Genomic DNA, 20,824 nt, shown 5'->3' with positions numbered 1-20,824 from the left:
ATCCGCTATTTCTACCAACATATAGACATGCATACCTTTGTACATGTATCACTCACATCATCACACACGCATTTCATGCTCTCTGCAAAAACAAAAAGAAATCCAATAAATTAAGTCAGTCAATATTAAGTCAGTAGAGAGAGAGAGAGAGAGAGAAAGAGAGAGAGAGAGAGAGAAAGAGAGAGAAAGAAAAAAAAATGACTGGGCTACAGATGAAACTAAAATATATGTAAGTAGAGAGAAATATTTCCTTTTTCATAGATGTTCTTAATAAAAAAAAAAAAAAAATACCTAAGTGAATTCACCAATCATTAAAAAGGGAAAATTGTCTGCGTAGAGATATAATGATATATATAAATATTTAAGAAAGAGAACTAATATTTCATGAGTGTAAGAAAAATTGATGGCTAATAATATCAATACCAATTAAAGCTTAAATATCACTTAAGTCTAATAATCTTCTCCATTTTCTCCATTTATTTTCTAAATTCTGCTGTGCAAAATCACGTTTGCTGTTAGCAATATATTTTTGAAATGTGTAATACTCTTTGATTGAGTTTATCAGAATATTTGGATTTAAGATTTTATGTATACATCTTGATTTGTATATATATAACTTAATCATGATCAGAATTTCATTATCTGCTGAGTTTCCCATAGCATTGTCATAATCTGAAGTTACCCCAAAAATAAAGCTTTTCTTGTTAAAAGAAAATGGAATCAATAGTGCATCAAGAAGAGTTTCAACATTAACCAAAAATTTCTGAGTTTCTCGATATTCCCACAAAGTATGAATTATTGTCTCTCTCTCCAAGTTGCAGAGAGGACAGATAGGACTATTTGCTAATCCAGCTTTAAACAAATATGTATTTGTTGTTAAAATATGTTGCACTATTCTGTATTGAAACCACTGTAGCTTTGTATTCTTTGTAACCTTAAATGGAGTTTTATAAATATCAGACCAGGTCAACTCAATATCTTCAAATATGTCTTCCCACTTCTTCCTACCTATAGATACAGTACATTTTTTAACCATAAAATTATATAGATCCTTAGTCCCTTTTGTATTTTTCACGAAAAAAATATGTTACTTGGGATGATAGGGTGAAAGATTAACTGCCTTCTATAGCCTATCTTTGTTACATATGATTTAATAGCAGAGATCACACCATTATATTGAAGAAAGTTTGTATTAACTTGATAAATCTCATTAAATTCTTGAAGAGTGTAGAACGAGCATGTATCAATATCTTTTATCAAATCATAAATTGTTGTTACTCCCCTCTTGTACCACAATTTATAAAAAATAGTCTTTTTCCCAATAAGTAAATCTCTGTTATACCATAATGGCAATGTCAATATGGAGTTTTTCTTTCTTTCCTTTACTGTATCTGAATCATTAAATCTTTCCCAGGCTTTAAACACATCCTTCCAAAATTTATTTTTGCATTTATTTTTACATTCTTGAATATAGGCACTGCCACATATAGATAATTTGTGTGGGTCTGAGAATGTTTTGAAAATCTGTTGCCACTTTGATGTTTTTTGATATAACCTTCTTATCCAACCTAATTTTAAAGAATCTATAAATACCCTAACATTAACCATTTTCAGACCCCCTCATAATAATTCTGCGTGATATCTCTCTTTATTTTATCCATCTTACTATTTCACAAAAAGTTGAATAAAACTGTCTTGAGATCTTGTAAAAACTTTTCATCAGGGTTAGGTAAGAAAATAAATAAATGGTTAAATTGTGAAAGAAGAAGAGATTTTATCAAGACTATTTTACCAATTGGTGTAAGTGCTCATCTACTCCAAGTTTTAACAAGCATTTTAAGTTTAATTAGCTTTTTATCAAAATTTAATTTTGGGATCTCATGTAAATTAACACTAAAATCTATTCCAAGCAGTTTAAATTTATTTTTTCCCCATTGTAAGCCTAATTCAGGTAAAAATGTATCTTCACTGTAACTTTTGCTCCCTATCCAAATAACTTGAGTTTTATCAACATTGAGATTTAAACCAGATATCTTCGCAAAATATTTCAATTCGACAATAGATTCTTTTAAAGACATTTCAGAACCATCTAGAATAAGTGAAGTGTCATCTGCATACTGAGAAAGGAGAATTGGACAGTTATTCACATTGATACCCTTAATCTTATTGTTATTTCTAAGTCTAATTCCTAGTATTTCAATACATAGTATGAAAAGGTATGGTGCAATTGGGTCGCCTTGACGACAGCCTCTTTTGATATTTACAAAAGAAGATAAGTTCCCCCCCTGATTTACAGTTGCAGTAATGTTAGTGTGAAACAATCTAACCCAATTTCGAATATCAGAACCAAAATTAAAATAATTCAAAACATTATCAATAAATTTCCATGATACTGAGTCAAACGCTTTCTCAAAATCTAACATTAATAACATACCTGGGATATATCTTTCGTCTGCATATTGCATAATATCATAAACAAGTCTAATATTTTCTCCAATATAGCGACCTGAAAGAAATCCTGTTTGATCCTCACAAATTAACTTATCTAAAACTGTTCTAATCCTACATGCTATGCATCCTGAGGCTATCTTATAAACTATATTTAATAATGTTATAGGTCGCCAATTTTTTAAAAACTGTCTGGGCTTATCACCCTTGGGAATACAAGTAATGACACCTTGTCTTTGTGTTATCGATAACAAACCTTTACTATATCCATAATTAATAGATCTGACAATAAAAATTCCTAGCTGTTTCCAAAAACATTTAAAAAATTCAACAGTAAAACCATCTGTACCTGGACTTTTGTTATTCTTCATGTTTTTCAAATTTTTTGTTGCTTCCTCTATCGTAATTAGCCCTTCTAAATTTTCAGCCTCATTATTTTTTAATGTTGGAACATCCCAGCCATCCTAAAGTTCAATCAAATCAACATCATCTGTCTCATATCTGTCATCATATAGTTTTTCATAAAAAGAACATACCTCCTCAAGAATATCTTCCTGCTGTGATATTATGACATTTTCTTTCTCTATCTTTAGTATTATTTTAGAGATAAAATTCCTATTTTCTAAATTTAAAAAAATATTTAGTTGGTTTTTCCCCCTCTTCATGCCATTGTGCCCTAGATCTTATAACATTGCCTTTAATCTTGTTAACTCTAATATTTTCTAATTCTTTTTTCTTGCGTTCTAATTCTTCAATATCAACCTGCTCTTGGTCCTCCAAGTTTTGTATCTCATTTCTAATAATGTTTTCATTTCTATTTTGCTGTTTCTTTTTAAAGGATGAGTAGGATATGCTCTTTCCCCTAAGTTCCATTAACAATGTTTCAAAAAAAAGTTGATCATCAATTGAAAATTGAACTCAGTATCTGGAATATTGATTATATTATCCTTATTGTAAACAGGTAGACAATACTGCATTTTTGTCTGTAGAATAACATTTTTAACCAAATCAAGATACACCTCGTCATACAGCAAAGAGGAATTAAATTTCCACAGACCCTTTCCTCGTTTAAATTCATTAAATTTCAAATTAAGTAAAGGAAATGAGTGATCTGACCTGTATCCTGGTTCAATAGTTGCACTAGTTACACTGGATAGTAAATTATCTGATATCAAAAAAAAGTCTAATCTAGCCTGTTTCAATGGGTTCTTCCTCCTCCACGTATATCTTCTATCTGAATGCAGTTCCCTATAAATATCGACTAAAGAGTGACTTTCAATAATTTCTAAAACTTTCTCCCTTGCTTTTTGATTATTTGTTGTCTTATAGCTACTATCATAGTCTAGGTCAGGACTTATAACTAGGTTAAAATCACCACATATAATGTATTTAGCATTGCCAAAATCCTCAATAGTATCAGCTACCATATCATAGAAGCTAGGCGAGTCAGTATTTGGACCATACACTGTAATTAATGTAATCTTAGCACCTTCCAGTGTAATATCAAGAGCCAAGAAATTTCCGAACAAATCTTTCTTTTCTTTATTAACTGTAATTTCAAAATTATTATTCAACAAAATTGCAACCCCTCTTGAATTAGATCTAAAGGAATTAAAGTAGCACTCAAACCCCCATTCATTTCTAATAATGTTTTGATTCTCTTCAGTAAAGTGTGTGTCTTGCAGGCAGTAAATACAACATTTCTTAGCTCTGAGATAAGAAATAACGTCTTTTCTTTTAATACTGTCCCCAAGACCCTGACAGTTCGCAGACAATATGGATACGCCCTCCATCATGTTACATCTTTAGCGTTCGGGAGTATAATATTTAGCCCAGTCATAGAGAGCAAAAGTAAAGAAGAAGAGAAAAGCAAAGATGAGAGATAAAAAACCATACCGAAAAAAGATCAAAAACAAGTACAACTGTCGACTTACGCACTCACACCTCTAGCAGTACCATGCCGGCGAACGGAATTGGAAGTACACCGGAAGTAGTATACTATAATATAAATAGAAAAACGACACAGCGTTACCATTTTCTGGATACGCTGTAAGTCGTTACAGAAATAATTTTATAAATATTTCCAAACACCAAAATTCTGCTAACTTCATTATTTTTTTCAAAAAGAGAGAAAATACCCTAAGTCGCGCAGATAAAAGAATTTCATTTCAATTCAATAACAATACAATTTTAAACGAAGGAAAAAAAGACTTACCGGTCTACATGTTTTTTTCCACTGTTTACCATCCACAATAAAAGAAAAGAAGAAAAAGAATAGCACTCTTAATGAACACACTAAAAAAACACAAAAGAAATTAACATAAAAGATTGATCGATAAACCAGATAAAGTCCCTCTCTGGTGGTACTGAGTCGTACCCAAGTCCACTATCGATCACATCACTCGATATCTACATATAAGCGTTCAATGTGTCCAGAAATATGAGACCTTTCAGTCGAAAAGTCCCGTCCTGAAGTTGTTATCCTCAGCCAGGTATTGGTCCGTTAACACTGTATCATAACGTGACACTGAGTACATTGAAACCACTGAGTAACCGGACACCACTGAGTACCTTGACACCACTAAGTACCTTGTCATCACTGAGTACATTTAAACCACTGAGTAACCTGACACCACTGAGTACCTTGTCACCACTGAGTACCCTGACACCACTTAGGACTTTATCACCACTGAGTACCTTGTCACCACTGCGAACTTTGTCACCACTAAGTACCTTGTCACCACTAAGTACCTTGTCAACACTGAGTACCTTATCACCACTGAGAACCTTGTCACCATTAAGTACCCTGTCTTCAGTGAGTACCCTGACACCACTAAGTACCTTGTCAACACTGAATACCTTATCACCACTGAGTACCTTGACACCACTGATTACCTTGTCAACATTGAGTACCTTGTCACCACTGAGTACCTTGTCACCACTGATAACCTTGACAACGCTGAGGACCTTGTCACCACTGGGTACCTTAACACCACTGAATACCTTGTCACCACTGAGTAACCTGAAACCACTGAGTACCTTGTCATCACTGAGTACATTGAAACCACTGAGTAACCTGACACCACTGAGTACCTTGTCACCACTGAGTACTTTATTATCGCTGAGAACATTGTCATCACTGAGAACCTTGTCATCACTGAGTACCTTGTCACCACTGATTAACCTGACACCACTGAGTACCTTGTCATCACTGAGTACATTGAAACCACTGAGTACCTTGACATCACTTAGGAATTTATCACCACTGAGAACCTTGCCACCACAGAGTACCTTGCCACCACAGAGTACATTGAAACCACTGAGTACCTTGTCACCACTGAGCACCTTATCACCACTGAGTACCTTGACATCACTGATTACCTTGTCAACATTGAGTACCTTGTCACCACTGAGTACCTTGTCACCACTGATAACCTTGACAACGCTGAGGACCTTGTCACCACTGGGTACCTTAACACCACTGAGTACCTTGTCACCACTGAGTAACCTGAAACCACTGAGTACCTTGTCATCACTGAGTACATTGAAACCACTGAGTAACCTGACACCACTGAGTACCTTATCACCACTGAGTACTTTATTATCGCTGAGAACCTTGTCATCACTGAGAACTGTCATCACTGAGTACCTTGTCACCACTGAGTAGCCTGACACCACTGAGTACCTTGTCATCACTGAGTACATTGAAAACACTGAGTACCTTGTCACCACTGAGCACCTTGAAACCACTGAGTACCTTGACATCACTGAGTACCCTGACACCAATTAGGACTTGATCACCACTGAGTACCCTGTCACCACTGAGAACTTTGTCACTACTAAGTACCTTGTCATCACTGAGTACCTTGAAACCACTGAGTACCTTGTCACCACTGAGTACCTTGTCACCAATGTGTACCTTGACATCAGTGTTTACATTGAAACCACTGAATACCTTGACATCACCGATTACCTTGTCACCAATAAGTACCTCGTCATCAATGTGTACCCTGACACCACTGAGAGCGTTGTCACCACTCAGTATCTTGTCACCAACTTAGTATCCGGACACAACTGAGTACCTTGACACCAGTGTGTACCTTGACACCATTGAGTACCTTGACACAACTGAGTACCTAGTCACCACTAAGTACCTTGACATCACTGAGTACCTTGACATCATTGAATACCTTGTCACCACTAAGTACCTTGTCAACACTGAGTACCTTATCATCACTGAGAACCTTGTCACCATTAAGTACCCTGTCTTCAGTGAGTACCCTGACACCACTAAGTACCTTGTCAACACTGAATACCTTATCACCACTGAGTACCTTGACACCACTGATTACCTTGTCAACATTGAGTACCTTGTCACCACTGAGTACCTTGTCACCACTGATAACCTTGACAACACTGAGTACATTGAAACCACTGAGTAACCTGACACCACTGAGTACCTTGACATCATTGAATACCTTGTCACCACTAAGTACATTGTCAACACTGAGTACCTTATCACCACTGAGAACCTTGTCACCACTGAGTACATTGAAACCACTGAATACCTTGACACAACTGCGTACCTTGACATCAGTGTGTACCTTGACGCAACTGATTACCTTGACATCACTGATTACCTTGTCACCACTAAGTACCTCATTATCACCACGTACCCTGACACCACTGAGTACCTTGACACCACTAAGTACCTTGTCACCACTGATTACCTTGTCACCCCTGATAGCCTTGTCACCACTGAGTACCTTGACACCTGTGTGTACCTTGTCACCACTGAGTACCTTGACACCATTGATACCTTGACATCAGTAAGTAACTTGACATCACTGAGTACCTTGATACCACTGAGTACATTGACACCAGTGTGTACCTTGCCACCACACAGTACCTTGACACCACTGAGAACTTTGTCACCACTAAGTACCTTGTCACCACTATGCACATTGACACCACTGAGTAACCTGACACCACTGAGTACCTTGTCACCAATGAGTACCTTGTCACAACTGAGAACTTTCTCACCACTAAGTACCTCGTCATCACTGAGTACCCTGACACCAGTGAGAGCCTTTTCACCACTCAGTATCTTGTCACCACTCACTACCTTGACACAACTGAGTAGCTTGACACAACTGAGTACCTAGTCACCACTAATTACCTTGTCATCACTGAGTACCTTGACATCACTGAGTACCTTGTCACCACTGAGAACCTTGTCACCACTGTTTTCCCTGACACCACCGAGTACCTTGAAACCACTAAATACCTTGTCACAACTGAGTACCTTGACACCACTGAGTACATTGAAACTACTGAGTACCTTGTCACCACTGAGTACATTGAAACCACTGAGTACCTTTTCACCACTGATTACCTTGTCACCACTAAGTACCTCATTATCACTGCGTACCCTGACACCACTGAGTACCTTAACATCACTGAGTACCTTGACACAACTAAGTACCTTGTCACCACTGATTACCTTGTCACCACTGATAGCCTTGTCACCACTGAGAACCTTGTCACCACAGAGTACCTTGACACCAGTGGGTACCTTGTCACCACTGAGTACCTTGACACCACTGAGTACCTTGACATCAGTAAGTAACTTGACATCGCTGAGTACCTTGATACCACTCTGTACGTTGACACCAGTGTGTACATTGCCACCACACAGTACCTTGACACCACTGAGAGCTTTGTCATCACTGAGTACATTGAAATCACTGAGTAACCTGACACCACTGAGTACCTTGCCACCACACAGTACCTTGTCACCACTGAGAACTTTCTCACCACTAAGTACCTCGTCATCACTGAGTACCCTGACAAAACTGAGAGCCTTTTCACCACTCAGTATCTTGTCACCAACTTATTAACCGGACACAACTGAGTACCTTGACACCAGTGTGTACCTTGACACCACTGAGTACCTTGACACCACTGAGTACCTTGACATCAGTAAGTAACTTGACATCGCTGAGTACCTTGATACCACTCTGTTCGTTGACACCAGTGTGTACCTTGCCACCACACAGTACCTTGTCACCACTGAGAACTTTCTCACCACTAAGTACCTCATCATCACTGAGTACCCTGACAAAACTGAGAGCCTTTTCACCACTCAGTATCTTGTCACCAACTTATTAACCGGACACAACTGAGTACCTTGACACCAGTGTGTACCTTGACACCACTGAGTACCTTGACACCACTGAGTACCTTGACATCAGTAAGTAACTTGACATCGCTGAGTACCTTGATACCACTCTGTACGTTGACACCAGTGTGTACCTTGCCACCACACAGTACCTTGACACCACTGAGAGCTTTGTCATCACTGAGTACATTGAAACCACTGAGTAACCTGACACCACTGAGTACCTTGCCACCACACAGTACCTTGTCACCACTGAGAACTTTCTCACCACTAAGTACCTCATCATCACTGAGTACCCTGACAAAACTGAGAGCCTTTTCACCACTCAGTATCTTGTCACCAACTTATTAACCGGACACAACTGAGTACGTTGACACCAGTGTGTACCTTGCCACCACACAGTACATTGACACCACTGAGAACTTTGTCACCACTAAGTACCTTGTCACCACTGAGAACTTTCTCACCACTAAGTACCTCATCATCACTGAGTACCCTGACACCACTGAGTACCTTGTCACCACTGAGTACCTTGACACCACTGAGTACCTTGTCATCACTGATTACCTTGTCATCACTGAGTACCTTGTCATCACTGAGTACTATGTCATCACTGATTACCTTGTCATCACTGATTACCTTGTCACCACTGAGTACCTGGTCACAACTGAGTACCCTGTCACCACTGTGTACCTTGACATCACTGATTACCTTGTCACCACTGATTACCTTGTCACCTCTGAGTACCTTGTCACCACCGAGAGCGTTAATACCACTAAGTACCTTGTCATCACTGAGTACCTTGACACCACTGATTACCTTGTCACATTTGAGTACCTTGTCACCACTGTGTACCTTGTCACATTTGAGTACCTTGTCATCACTAAGAACACTGTCATCACTGAATACCTTGACATCACTGAGAACCTTGTCACCATTAAGTACCATGTCACCACTGATTACCTTGTCACCACTGAGAACCTTGTCACCACTGAGAGCCTTGTCATCACAGGGTACCTTGTCACCACTCAGTACCTTGACAAAACTGAGTACCAGGTCACCACTGATTACCTTGTCACCACTGATTACCTTGTCACCACTGATTACCCTGTCACCACTGAATACCTTGTCACCACTGAGAGCGTTAATAACACTAAGTACCTTGCCACAACTGAGTATATAGACCCCACTGAATACCTTGTCACAACTGAGTACCCTGACAGCACTGATTACCTTGTCACAACTGAGTACCACGTCATCACTGAGTAACTTGTCATAATTGATTACCTTGTCATCACTGTGTTCCCTGACACCACCGAGTACCTTGTCACCACTGAGTACCTTGTCATCACTGGTCACCTTATCACCACTGAGTACCTTGACATCACTGAGTACCTTGTTAAAACTGAGTACCTAGACACCACTGGTCACCTTGTCACAACTGAGTACCCTGACACCACTGATTACCTTGTCACAACTGAGTACCTTGTGACCACTGTGTACCTTATCACATCTGAATACCTAGACACCACTGAGTACCTTGTCACAACTGAGTACCTAGACATCACTGAGTACCTTGTCACAACTGAGTACCTTGACACCACTGATTACCTTGTCACACCTGAGTACCTTGTCACCACTGAGAGTCTTGATATCACTAAATACCTTGACATCAACGTGTACCTTAACACCACCGGTTACCTTGACATCAGAGAGTGCCTTGACATCACTGAGTACCATGTCATCACTGTGTTCCCTGACACCGCCGAGTACCTTTTCACCACTGAGTACCTTGTCACCACTGAGTACTTTGTCACCACTGAGTACATTGAAACCACTGAGTACCTTGTCATCACTGAGTACCTTGTCATCACTGAGTATATTGAAACCACTGAGTTCCCTGACACCACTGAGTACATTGTCACCACTGAGTACCCTGACATCACTTAGGACCTTGTCATCACTGAGTATCAGGTCATCACTGGTCACCTTGTCACCACTGAGTACCATGTCATCACTGAGTACCTTGTCACCACTGAGTACCTTGTCACCACTGAGTACCTTGACACCACTGAGTACCTTGTCATCACTGATTACCTTGTCATCACTGAGTACCTTGTCATCACTGAGTACCATGTCATCACTGATTACCTTGTCCTCACTGATTACCTTGTCACCACTGAGTACCTGGTCACAACTGAGTACCCTGTCACCACTGTGTACCTTGACATCACTGATTACCTTGTCACCACTGATTACCTTGTCACCTCTGAGTACCTTGTCACCACCGAGAGCGTTAATACCACTAAGTACCTTTTCATCACTGAGTACCTTGACACCACTGATTACCTTGTCACATTTGAGTACCTTGTCACCACTGTGTACCTTGTCACATTTGAGTACCTTGTCACCACTGTGTATCTTGTCACAACTGAGTACCTAGACACCACTGAGTACTTGGTCACAACTGAGTACCTTGTCACCACTGTGTACCTTGACATCACTGAGTACCTAGCCACGACTGAGCACCTTGTCACCACTGAGAGTCTTGACATCACTAAATACCTTGACATCACCGGGTACCTTAACACCACCGGTTACCTTCACATCACAGAGTGCCTTGACATCACTGAGTACCATGTCATCACTGTGTTCCCTGACACCACCGAGTACCTTTTCACCACTAAGTACATTGTCATCACTGAGTACCTTGACACCACTGGTTACCTTGACACCATTGAGAACCTTGTCAGCACTGAGTACCTTGAAACCACTGAGTACCTTGTCACCACTGATTACCTTGTCACCACTGAGTACCTTGTCACCACTGAGTGCGTTAATACCACTAAGTACCTTGTCATCTCTGAGTACCTTGACATCACTGAGTACCTTGATATCACTGAGTACCTTGACATCACTGAGTACCATGTCATCATTGTGTTCCCTGACACCACCGAGTACCTTGTACCACTGATTACCTTGTCACAACTGAGGACCTTTTCAGCTCTGTGTACCTTTTCACCACTGAGTACCTTTTCACCACTTAGTACGTTGACACCACTGAGTACCTTGTCACAACTGAGTACCTTGACATCACTGAGTACTTTGACATCACCGATTACCTTATCATCATTGGTTACCTTGTCACCACTGATTACCTTGTCATGACTGAGTACCTGGTAACCACTGGGTACCTTGTCAGAACTGAGTACCTAGACACCACTGAGTACCTTGTCACAACTGAGTACCTTGACACCACTGATTACCTTGTCACCACTGAGAACCTTGACATCACTGAGAACCTTGACAACACTGAGTACCTTGAAAACACTGAGAACCTTGTCACCACTGAGTACCTTGACATCACTGAGAACCTTGTCACCACTAAGTACATTGTCATCACTGAGTACATTGTCATCACTGAGTACATTGAAACCACTCAGTACCTTGACAACACTGAGTACCTTGTCACCACTGAGAACCTTGTCATCACTAAATACCCTGTCATCACTGAGTACCTTGTCATCACTGAGTACCTTGTCATCACTAAGTACTCTGTCACAACTGTGTACCTTGACATCACTGAGAACCTTGACAACACTGAGTACCTTGAAAACACTGAGTACCTTGTCACCACTGAGTACCTTGACATCACTGAGAACCTTGTCACCACTAAGTACCTTGTCATCACTGAGTACCTTGTCATCACTGATTACCTTGTCACCACTGAGTACATTGAAACCACTGAGTACCTTGACAACACTGAGTAACTTGTCACCATTGATAACCTTGACACCGCTGATAACCTTGACACCGTTGAGAACCTTGTCATCATTGAGTACCTTGTCACCACTGAGTACACCGCTGATTACTTTGACCACCTAGACGTATTTTGAAACCATTGAGTTTTTTTACTCCGCTGTATGATAAGTGCGTTTGACAGCAATAGCAAGCACTATGACACAAATTAGAAGTATGTTTGACAGCCATAAGCACTGTGACACCGGTGAGTAGCATTCTGACACCGATGAGAATCACTCTGATACCGATTATAATCACTCTGATACCGATGAGAATCAACCCGACACCGATGAGAATCACTCTGATACCGATGAGAATCAACCCGACACCGATGAGAAGTACTTTGACACCGATGAGAATCACTCTGATACCGATTAGAATCAACCCGGCACCGATGAGAATCAACCCGACACCGATGAGAAGTACTTTGACAGCAGTGAGAAATCACTTGTAACCATGTAATAGTTAGACACAGGTGACTTACTATTATATATTAGTATGACACAGCTGATATATTGATCAATATAAGTAAAATATGTAACATAACTGGTGTAGAACGATGAGTACTAGAGTACATATCATTACATATGTAGATCATGTCACGTGAATCACTTTGATCGTTCTTTTGTCCTCCTCTGACAAATTGTGTTTATACTGTGAAATACAGATGACATTTTGATTGTTTGACACAGCAAGTTTCCAAGGAAACGACAGAGCACAATCGCAGTACGATTTTAAGTCATGTCCATGAAATGCTAGTGTGAATGTTATTCCCCTATCCCATGACGTCAACAATAGTTGTGTACCTATGACACGAATTCCTGTGCAGAAGCCAAACCGTCCATCGGCTACTTTCCATAGTGTTTCTCCTTTAAAATTCAAACATCTTATATGAGGATCTGGATAGGTCTGATCTGATACGAACACCTTTTTCTCTGATGAAGACAGCGTGACGTAAGTGAACTTAGTTTGTGAGTAATATTCTTCCAACAACAGCATCCAGATTTTGCCATCTGTTTCAAAAATTTGAATCTCCGAACTAGAACAAACAGCCATATGTTTTTCATCATATGCAAGTGCCTTACAGGCGTTGTTGGTCTTTAATTTTTGACCAACTTCAATAGAACCATCTTGCATAACTGTGCATTTTCTTAGTTCCTTTGCGTCTGGGATCGATATCATCACGTGATCAAGGGTCGGCGAAATCGATGTAACGTCGTAAGGTGCAGGATGAACGTTGGTTTTGAACAGAAAATCGAAGGAAGGATTAAAAACAGAAATAGCTTCGTTTGTATGATCCACACAAAGCAAATTTCCTGATGGCAAAAATGTTATTCCTGTTATCCATGATGCTTTTCCTAAGTAAGGCAGTTTGAGTTCAGACTGATTTTTCCGGGAATTGTCGCTGATGGATTGATTAGAAACCGGTGTTCTATTCACTGAAGATTCTTCTATTTGCACAGATAAACCTTCCTTACTTGAGATCCCTGTTTCGTTGCTCTGAAATCGGAGTTTACCAAAGCCATCAAACATGGCAACAAAATGTTTCACTGATGGACTCACTGAGAAAACTATCTTTTCTTGCATATTTTGTTTCTTTGTGTCTAAAACTTTGAGTTGCAAAGACCTGTATTCGGCTTTAATATTTTCGATATACATGTCATCAACGTCCTGCTTGCTGTCAATCGTTTTCTGAATCCGTTGCAAGGTATGCCGGGAATGTTCAAGGTAAGATTCCAGCTTACGTTTGTCCTTCTCAATCTGTGCAACCCTTTTTGTTTTCATCTCTGCGAGCCTTGTAAGGATGTTTTCTTCTTGTTTGTTCATCAATTCAGTTATTCTCTTTCTAACTGATATGATTTCATCACGAATGTGTTGCTCTGAATGATCAAGACACTCTAGATAGCCGCGTCTGATACCTAATAAATGCTCGAATGAGTTACATTGTTCAAAAAGAAGGTCTGTATACTGTTGCAAAACTGCTTGCTTAGATTTTATTTTTTCAGATTTGTTTATTTTATCGCTTGCTTCGTCGCGTGTAATGACGTCAGAACAATGTCGATGTTGCAGGGAGCACATGGCGCAGATGAATTTGGAATGGCCGACACAGAAATAATCGAGTTCGTTTTCAGGATGATCTGTACAGGTTTTGGAAGAGGTTCTGGAGGTCTTGTAGGCATCGATCATAGCGCTAATCATGTGGTTATTTTCAAGTTGATCAACCCATTTTTCCGGATTGTTTTTAATGTGCGTTTGAGCGGAAACATGTCGACGGCATACAGGACACTTGTATCCTTTTCTTTCTGGACGTTGACGATTTTCCTGGGTTATATAATTTGTTATGCACTTTTTACAAAAGGTGTGCAAGCAGGGTAGTGCTTTGGGTTCTTGAAAAATTTCTAAACATATTGTACATGTTATTTGATCTTCCGCTGTCAAAATGATCGCCGCAGCCATAGTGCCTTGAAATCCTCTATCTGCAATATATGGAATACATTTATATCAGAAAGATATCTTGGCAAAATAATTTTTGCCACACAAAAGAAACGTGAAATAATGGTCAAGGTGTATCAAAACTTAGATAAGTGTAAGAAAATTTATATGTGTTTCAAAGTAGAAGTTTTTCACAATTTGAATGCATTTAACGTCTTTTAACCAAAATATCGCATCCCTCTATTTGATATTCAGGATCATTATGCCATCGGAAAATTGTCATGAAATTTACAGCCACGATCTTATCACCGAATCTTGGCAAATCAAAGCCGATGCATACTTCAGTGGAGCAGTGGGCAAACGACGAGGGAAACTGATGATATTTCAGAAGGAGAGAAAACAAGAACAAAACGATGTGTAAAAAAAAAAAAAAAAAAAATGAAATTCTGATATTTACTTACTCCTTAAGATATTGCAATATGGCAAACAAATTCATGGCGGTGTCATTGACATCGTATAATCGATATTAAGGGCATATCTTTAAAACTTTAAACGAATGTTCGATAATGATTTTCTAGTATTCGTTTTCAGAACAGTTAGATACTACTATTTGGAAGATCGTTATAATTCACCCCTACCAAGGGAATGCGCTTGAAACAACAAAGTTCGTACCTATAGTGATGTTGTGAACAGTGTACCAATGTGTCGGTAACTTTGACGATCATTTAATAAGGTCACCTATGCGGGAAAATTATATAAACATTAAGTATGAATAAAAATTTGCGGAAGCATTCTCCTGCAGACATTTTAAATGTAACGTTGACGACAAGAAGTTCGTTAGCAGTGATCACTTTGCTCACACTTAACGAAAGATTCGTTGCCGATTTCAACAGAAATACATGTTATATGTTCAATTATTTCTACATTACCTTTCGTTCAATTTGATTTCACGTTGTCCTGGGTACATGTGCCATGTGCCGCCATATACTAGAATTATGACTATGATGTTTTAACAATTTTTTTCCGAGTTTTAAAATATGAGAGAATACGTCATTGTCTTTCCATTCTACCATTTTTTCCGTATTTCCATATTTCTAAAATCGAGTAAATAAGCCGGACAAATAAGTCTAGAAGTTGATCTTATTGATTATTACTACACTTTACATTTACACAAGTTGTGTGCTGTGTTCATGATATCGAAAATATCGAGTTATTGAGGTACAATTTCAGATTTGTTCTGTATTGGTAAAACGCTACCTCTACAGCGTATGTAGTGAAAACAGCTGCCATTTGAACGTATGCCATATTCGAATACTGATTCAAAATCAAATAACGATTTCTTTCTATTTTTTTCTTATCGCAAATTTAAAATGTTAACTTGCATCAATCTAGATAACAATAAACTTCATCAACCTAAATTAATCGTCGCAGTACGCAGTAAGCTGTATGATGAATGTGATGAGTTCAACTTCCCTGTTGTGAATTTTCCATTTCTGGATAGCAATATCCTTGTTTCCCCAACCTATAATATTAACATGTCACAGTTGATTCGATATTCAAGGGCCTGTTCCCTTTATTACAATTTTCATGTAAGAAGCAGGTAACTAACTGAAAACTCTTAACACAAGGGTACAAAAGATGCAGGTTGATAAAACTTATGGGGAAGTTTTATGGTAGCCATAGTGACCTCTTTCTTTGTGTGACATGGAATTTTTTGATGCTGGTTAGTTTGTCTCTTGGTTCCGTTGTTGTATACCTTGTTCTCATTTGAAAACATGACATTAGTTACTTGGATTGACCTAGGTTAACATGACGGGTGCTGTCGATGAAGCAGAAGGTGCGTACTCTCCTAGAACACCTGGTCTTATTCTCCTTGTACGTTTTCTAGAGTCTCGGTGTAAATCATTCGTTTATTAATGCTTTGCGCTAGTTTTATGAAATGTTAGGTTGTATTACAATTATGTTGCCATGTAAGTATTGTCTTGATGTTTTTTTATTGATATTCTGTCTTTAGTGCATTGCATTATGATTAACAATACGAATGTTTATTACTGTGCTAACTTTTACTGACTAATGTGACCTACATAAACCTACTTACCGGCCACGTTGTGTTTTCTTTAACTCGAAATTTCGAGATAGTAACTCGAAATTGCGAGTTAGTAATCTGAAAGTTTGAGTTAGTAATCCGAAAATTTGAGATATTAACCCGAAATTTTGAGTAAGTAAGTCGAGTTGTTATCGCGAAATTTCTGGTTCGACTTACTAACTCAAAAGTTCGGATTAATAACTCGAAATTTCCAGTTGCTATCTCTAAATTTCGAGTTGCTATCTCAAAATTTTGGTTGCTATCTCCAACTACGTTTGCTGCTATCCGTTTGGAAGAAAATTTGATATCACGTCATTTTGAATTTGTTATCACCTACCGCGTGAAGGTAACCGAAAAAAAACTATGCAGTCACCTTACAAGTAAATAGATCGATGTGATGACGATCTGATCCCAGTGTTTAAATGATATGACTGGTCGTTCTACGGTAAAAGGGTCCCTCGAAATCTTTTACTAAGTGAAATTTCTTAAGCAATACCGCAAACTATTTAATGCAATGCAAGTTTATGCACATGTACTTTTAAACTAGATTTCTAACCATATAAAGTGCATATGACCTTAGCCTTCAGGAAATAATGAATTTATTGTTGAAGCTATGTCGTTTAATTATCATAAAGTACATTAGAGGTTCAGGGGTAAACTAATTCGTAGTCTGAGATCCATATGCACTGATTAATCAGAAGTAATAATAATAAAAACAAAAAACGTCCTCGTCTTTTTGTTCAAACAACTTGCCTTACAGTTCATGTTAATATGTCTTTTGATCAGATTTATCCATAACAGGCATTATCTTCAAAGATGATCTCGAGACAGCCTTATGCATAATATGTATTTGAAATACAAACACGCTATTGAAACCGCCGATAAGAACGAAGTGCTACCTGGGAGCTTACAAGTACATGATTCGCAGGTTTTTACCTTGTTATAAGTAATAAATAAACTTTATCTCTTTAATGAATATTCGTTCAAACATTGCTAATCGTTATCCTATGTTAATGTGTTATGTTAAGACTGACGAATACAAACGACAGGAGACATTCGGTGAGTATTCGACCCATTATACCTGGTCGTATTCTCATTGAACTTTTTTGTCTTTCTTTTATTCATTTTTTGCGCTTATTTTATGAAATTTGAGTTTAGATTTTTATAATGTTGTCATGTTGGTATTTTCTTGATATTTTTCAATATAAGATTGTGTTAACATGTCGGTATTTTAATTGTTAATTTGTTTGTATGCAACCAAAGGTAAAACATTATTTTTGATGTAATTAGATTAAATGTCATTATATTGAATCAGTCACGATTTTTCCACCTAAGTGATCATTTTGTAAGAGAATTTAACAAATCTCTAATGTACAATACCAAAATTGGAATAGCAATTATTGGAAATACGAAAATAATTGACATAATTGTGATATTCAAACGAATATAAATGCATATATATATATCAATTTATAGAAGTGGTTTTATTTTTCAAGACAACTAAACATAAACATTGCTAATATGTATGTCCCAGATACTATAAAGAACATTAGGTGGTATTGGGAGGGTCGGGGGGTGATGCGATCAGGAATTGTAAAGTGCCAATACAAGACTTGTCATCAAGGAGCTGAATCTTAAGTGTTATAATACATTTATATGCTGTATTTGGCAACGGTGACAAACGAGCACTTATTGGCCGAATTGATGATTGATTTAAATAAGATTTTTAGAATATGAACAAATTCATTTGAATAGGCAATGCTATATTTTGTTGAAAAACAAAAAAAAAAAAAAAAAAAAAAAGGCTGTCGTTGTATCAATATAAGTTTGGACAATATGTCTGCAGAACATGATTATTTGTGCGAACGTCTTGTCGTTCAAGTTAAAAGCCCAACGTCAGCGTTAGGTAAACCCAGGTTTCTGTACAATTATTTTAGTTTCGATACGTAGAATTTTCAGCAATTCTTACTGGAAAAGTTTCTAAATTCCATATATGTTCATTTATATAGGATACACAAAATCAATAACTGCAACGTTTCTATCAAATCACGACGGATCTGTGGATATTACACAAGCTTTAGAAAAAATACCAGTATGATAATTGTGGCTTTCGCATTTAATATAATGTGGTTAAGTCTGTCATATATTTTTCCAAGGTAAGTGAAAACCGAGTTTGGTATGTTAAAACGACGTTAAGTTCGCAGACGTTTACCCTATATCCATTTAATTAGCCTTAATTGCTGTACTTTTCACTTTTCGACAAATGGCGTATTTCGTCTTCATACCACTATTCTCCTTATAGAGCAGACAGCCTTGGGCACGGTAGATATATATCATATCATGCCTGGATTTAATTTACAATATGTTGACATAACATACTATTGTGTTCTGAAATAGCCAATAAAAAACCAACAGAACAAAATAAATATCTCAACACACTCATGTCTTTATGTTATATAATATGTTCAGTATAAGTTGCCTCCTTTTGAAGTGCAGCTGTTATATCGTTGATGCATGGATTTTTTAGATGAAATTTCATGAGAAGAAATGAAAATTTGTATCTTTGTTAGAATCCACTATATTTAGTAATATACGGCAAAGCAAATTAAGTAGGCACAATGGTTTGTTATCGGCAGACTCAACGTTATTGTAAACATCCTTAGTGAATAAACACATGTAATTATACGTTTCTGTAGTATCTCGCTGTGCTCTTTATCTACCTGTATGTTTTAGTCTAAGATCGGAGTATCGTAGGCACACCCGACAAGTCTGCTTCATATAACTTTCGGTTAAGTCTTGTTCCACCTTCGTCCATGTTTACGGCAGGTATGCTTATCGACTTTTCTATTCATAGATCCGATTATTGGTTTTCATATGTATTTTATTTTCACCAAAGGCGTGAATGATTGTTGTAAAATACCCAGGCTAATAAGACTACCTGACCGGGATTAAACGTCTGTTTCATGTGTCTATATTTAGAACATTATAATCATATAGGACTCTTTGGTTTTATCTGCATCATTCTCTTTACAGAAGGTCAAAAACAAGCGAGGTACAACATACCATCTTTTGGAAGATTATTGAAGGGTTATAAAAAAGGTGCCATTAACACTGTATATTAAGGGCATAATACAATTATCGTGTTATTTCTCTCAGACCCGTCAGTATGACCGCAAATCGTCCACATGAATCCATTATTTACACGGATGAATATCATTTTATATTTGTTTCCGAAGAAAAGTCATAAATTTGGTGACCCATTCTAAAATCAGTTTAATGATAAAATCACAAATTATAGTAAACCAAGGCCTAATAAAACACCTTTTTGTTTAACGCATTAATCTCATTCCGAAATGTCATTTTTGAAATATCTTTTAAGCATGACAAGTGCTTTGTAAAGAAGGGCCGCGACTCGTAAAAGCGGCAAATTAACAGAGAAACATAAATAAGTGGGTCGATTATCAAAACTAACCAGTATGATTTAGTATAATGGGCTTCGGCCTGTCATATATTTTTCCCAGGTAAGTGAAAACCGATTTAATTATGTTAGAATCGACGCTTATTTCGCTGACATTTGCCCTATATCCATTTAATTAACCTAAACTTTCTGCACTAAAATTCTCGTTTTCTCCTATGAAATCTAAATCATATGTCTATACAAAAGAAAATCCATCGGACTGTAAATTGTAGACTGTTTCTGTGTAGTTTCACATTATCGCACGAATGGTTGCTAGCTATCGAATGTGTACGTGTTGAAATTGAGTATTATAACATATCAATATCATTATAAACATTTATTGTACAATGGAAATATAGCTAAAGCTGCAGCCATTATGTATTACAGAATAGACGGAACATTTCTTTAACTAAACTAC

General features: G+C 37.8%; 3 protein-coding genes across 3 annotated transcripts in view; 1 reads left to right on the top strand and 2 right to left on the bottom strand.

The window, feature by feature from the left end:
- Nucleotides 1–6,584: 6,584 nt before the first annotated feature.
- On the bottom strand, nt 6,585–10,639 carry LOC132558145 (uncharacterized). Its single transcript, XM_060222675.1, has 6 exons — nt 10,241–10,639; nt 9,161–10,042; nt 8,638–8,961; nt 7,628–8,329; nt 7,340–7,573; nt 6,585–7,250 (listed from the first exon to the last, which is right to left on the bottom strand). The coding sequence occupies exons 1-6, from the start codon at nt 10,637–10,639 to the stop codon at nt 6,585–6,587; spliced, it is 3,207 nt and encodes a 1,068-aa protein (XP_060078658.1).
- A 501-nt stretch (nt 10,640–11,140) lies between these two features.
- LOC132558144 (uncharacterized) lies at nt 11,141–14,887 on the bottom strand. The gene is made up of 4 exons (XM_060222674.1): nt 13,034–14,887; nt 11,896–12,510; nt 11,608–11,805; nt 11,141–11,392 (listed from the first exon to the last, which is right to left on the bottom strand). The coding sequence occupies exons 1-4, from the start codon at nt 14,885–14,887 to the stop codon at nt 11,141–11,143; spliced, it is 2,919 nt and encodes a 972-aa protein (XP_060078657.1).
- Nucleotides 14,888–16,672: 1,785 nt separating this feature from the next.
- LOC132558143 (cytochrome P450 3A8-like) overlaps nt 16,673–20,824 on the top strand; it is a 32,788-nt gene continuing 28,636 nt past the window's right edge. Inside the window, exon 1 of the mRNA XM_060222673.1 lies at nt 16,673–16,700. Within this exon, the coding sequence (XP_060078656.1) occupies nt 16,673–16,700 (28 nt within the window). The remainder of the gene's footprint in view (nt 16,701–20,824) is intronic.

The sequence above is a fragment of the Ylistrum balloti genome, unplaced genomic scaffold (assembly GCF_031769215.1).
Source record: "Ylistrum balloti isolate Yb309-2 unplaced genomic scaffold, AGI_CSIRO_Ybal_v1 Utg370760, whole genome shotgun sequence".
Lineage (NCBI taxonomy): Eukaryota > Metazoa > Mollusca > Bivalvia > Pectinida > Pectinidae > Ylistrum > Ylistrum balloti.
Note: the sequence above shows the minus strand (reverse complement) of the source record. Positions and strands in the feature narration are given on the sequence as shown.

What these genes read in the sequence shown, in the direction of transcription:
- LOC132558144 (XM_060222674.1), bottom strand. Translation starts at nt 14,887, where the DNA reads ATGGCTGCGGCGATCATTTTGACAGCGGAAGATCAAATAACATGTACA. An exon ending in GAACGATCAAAGTGATTCAC is followed by an intron (nt 12,511 to 13,033) that starts GTGACATGATCT and finishes AAATACGTCTAG; the next exon opens with GTGGTCAAAGTAATCAGCGG. An exon ending in AGGTCCTCAGTTGTGACAAG is followed by an intron (nt 11,393 to 11,607) that starts GTAATCAGTGGT and finishes AGTGGTTTCAAG; the next exon opens with GTACTCAGTGCTGACAAGGT.
- LOC132558145 (XM_060222675.1), bottom strand. Translation starts at nt 10,639, where the DNA reads ATGGTACTCAGTGGTGACAAGGTGACCAGTGATGACCTGATACTCAGT. An exon ending in AGGTACTCAGGTGTGACAAG is followed by an intron (nt 10,043 to 10,240) that starts GTAATCAGTGGT and finishes AGTGGTGTCTAG; the next exon opens with GTACTCAGTTTTAACAAGGT. An exon ending in AGGTACTCAGTGATGACAAG is followed by an intron (nt 7,574 to 7,627) that starts GTAATTAGTGGT and finishes AGTTGTGTCAAG; the next exon opens with GTAGTGAGTGGTGACAAGAT.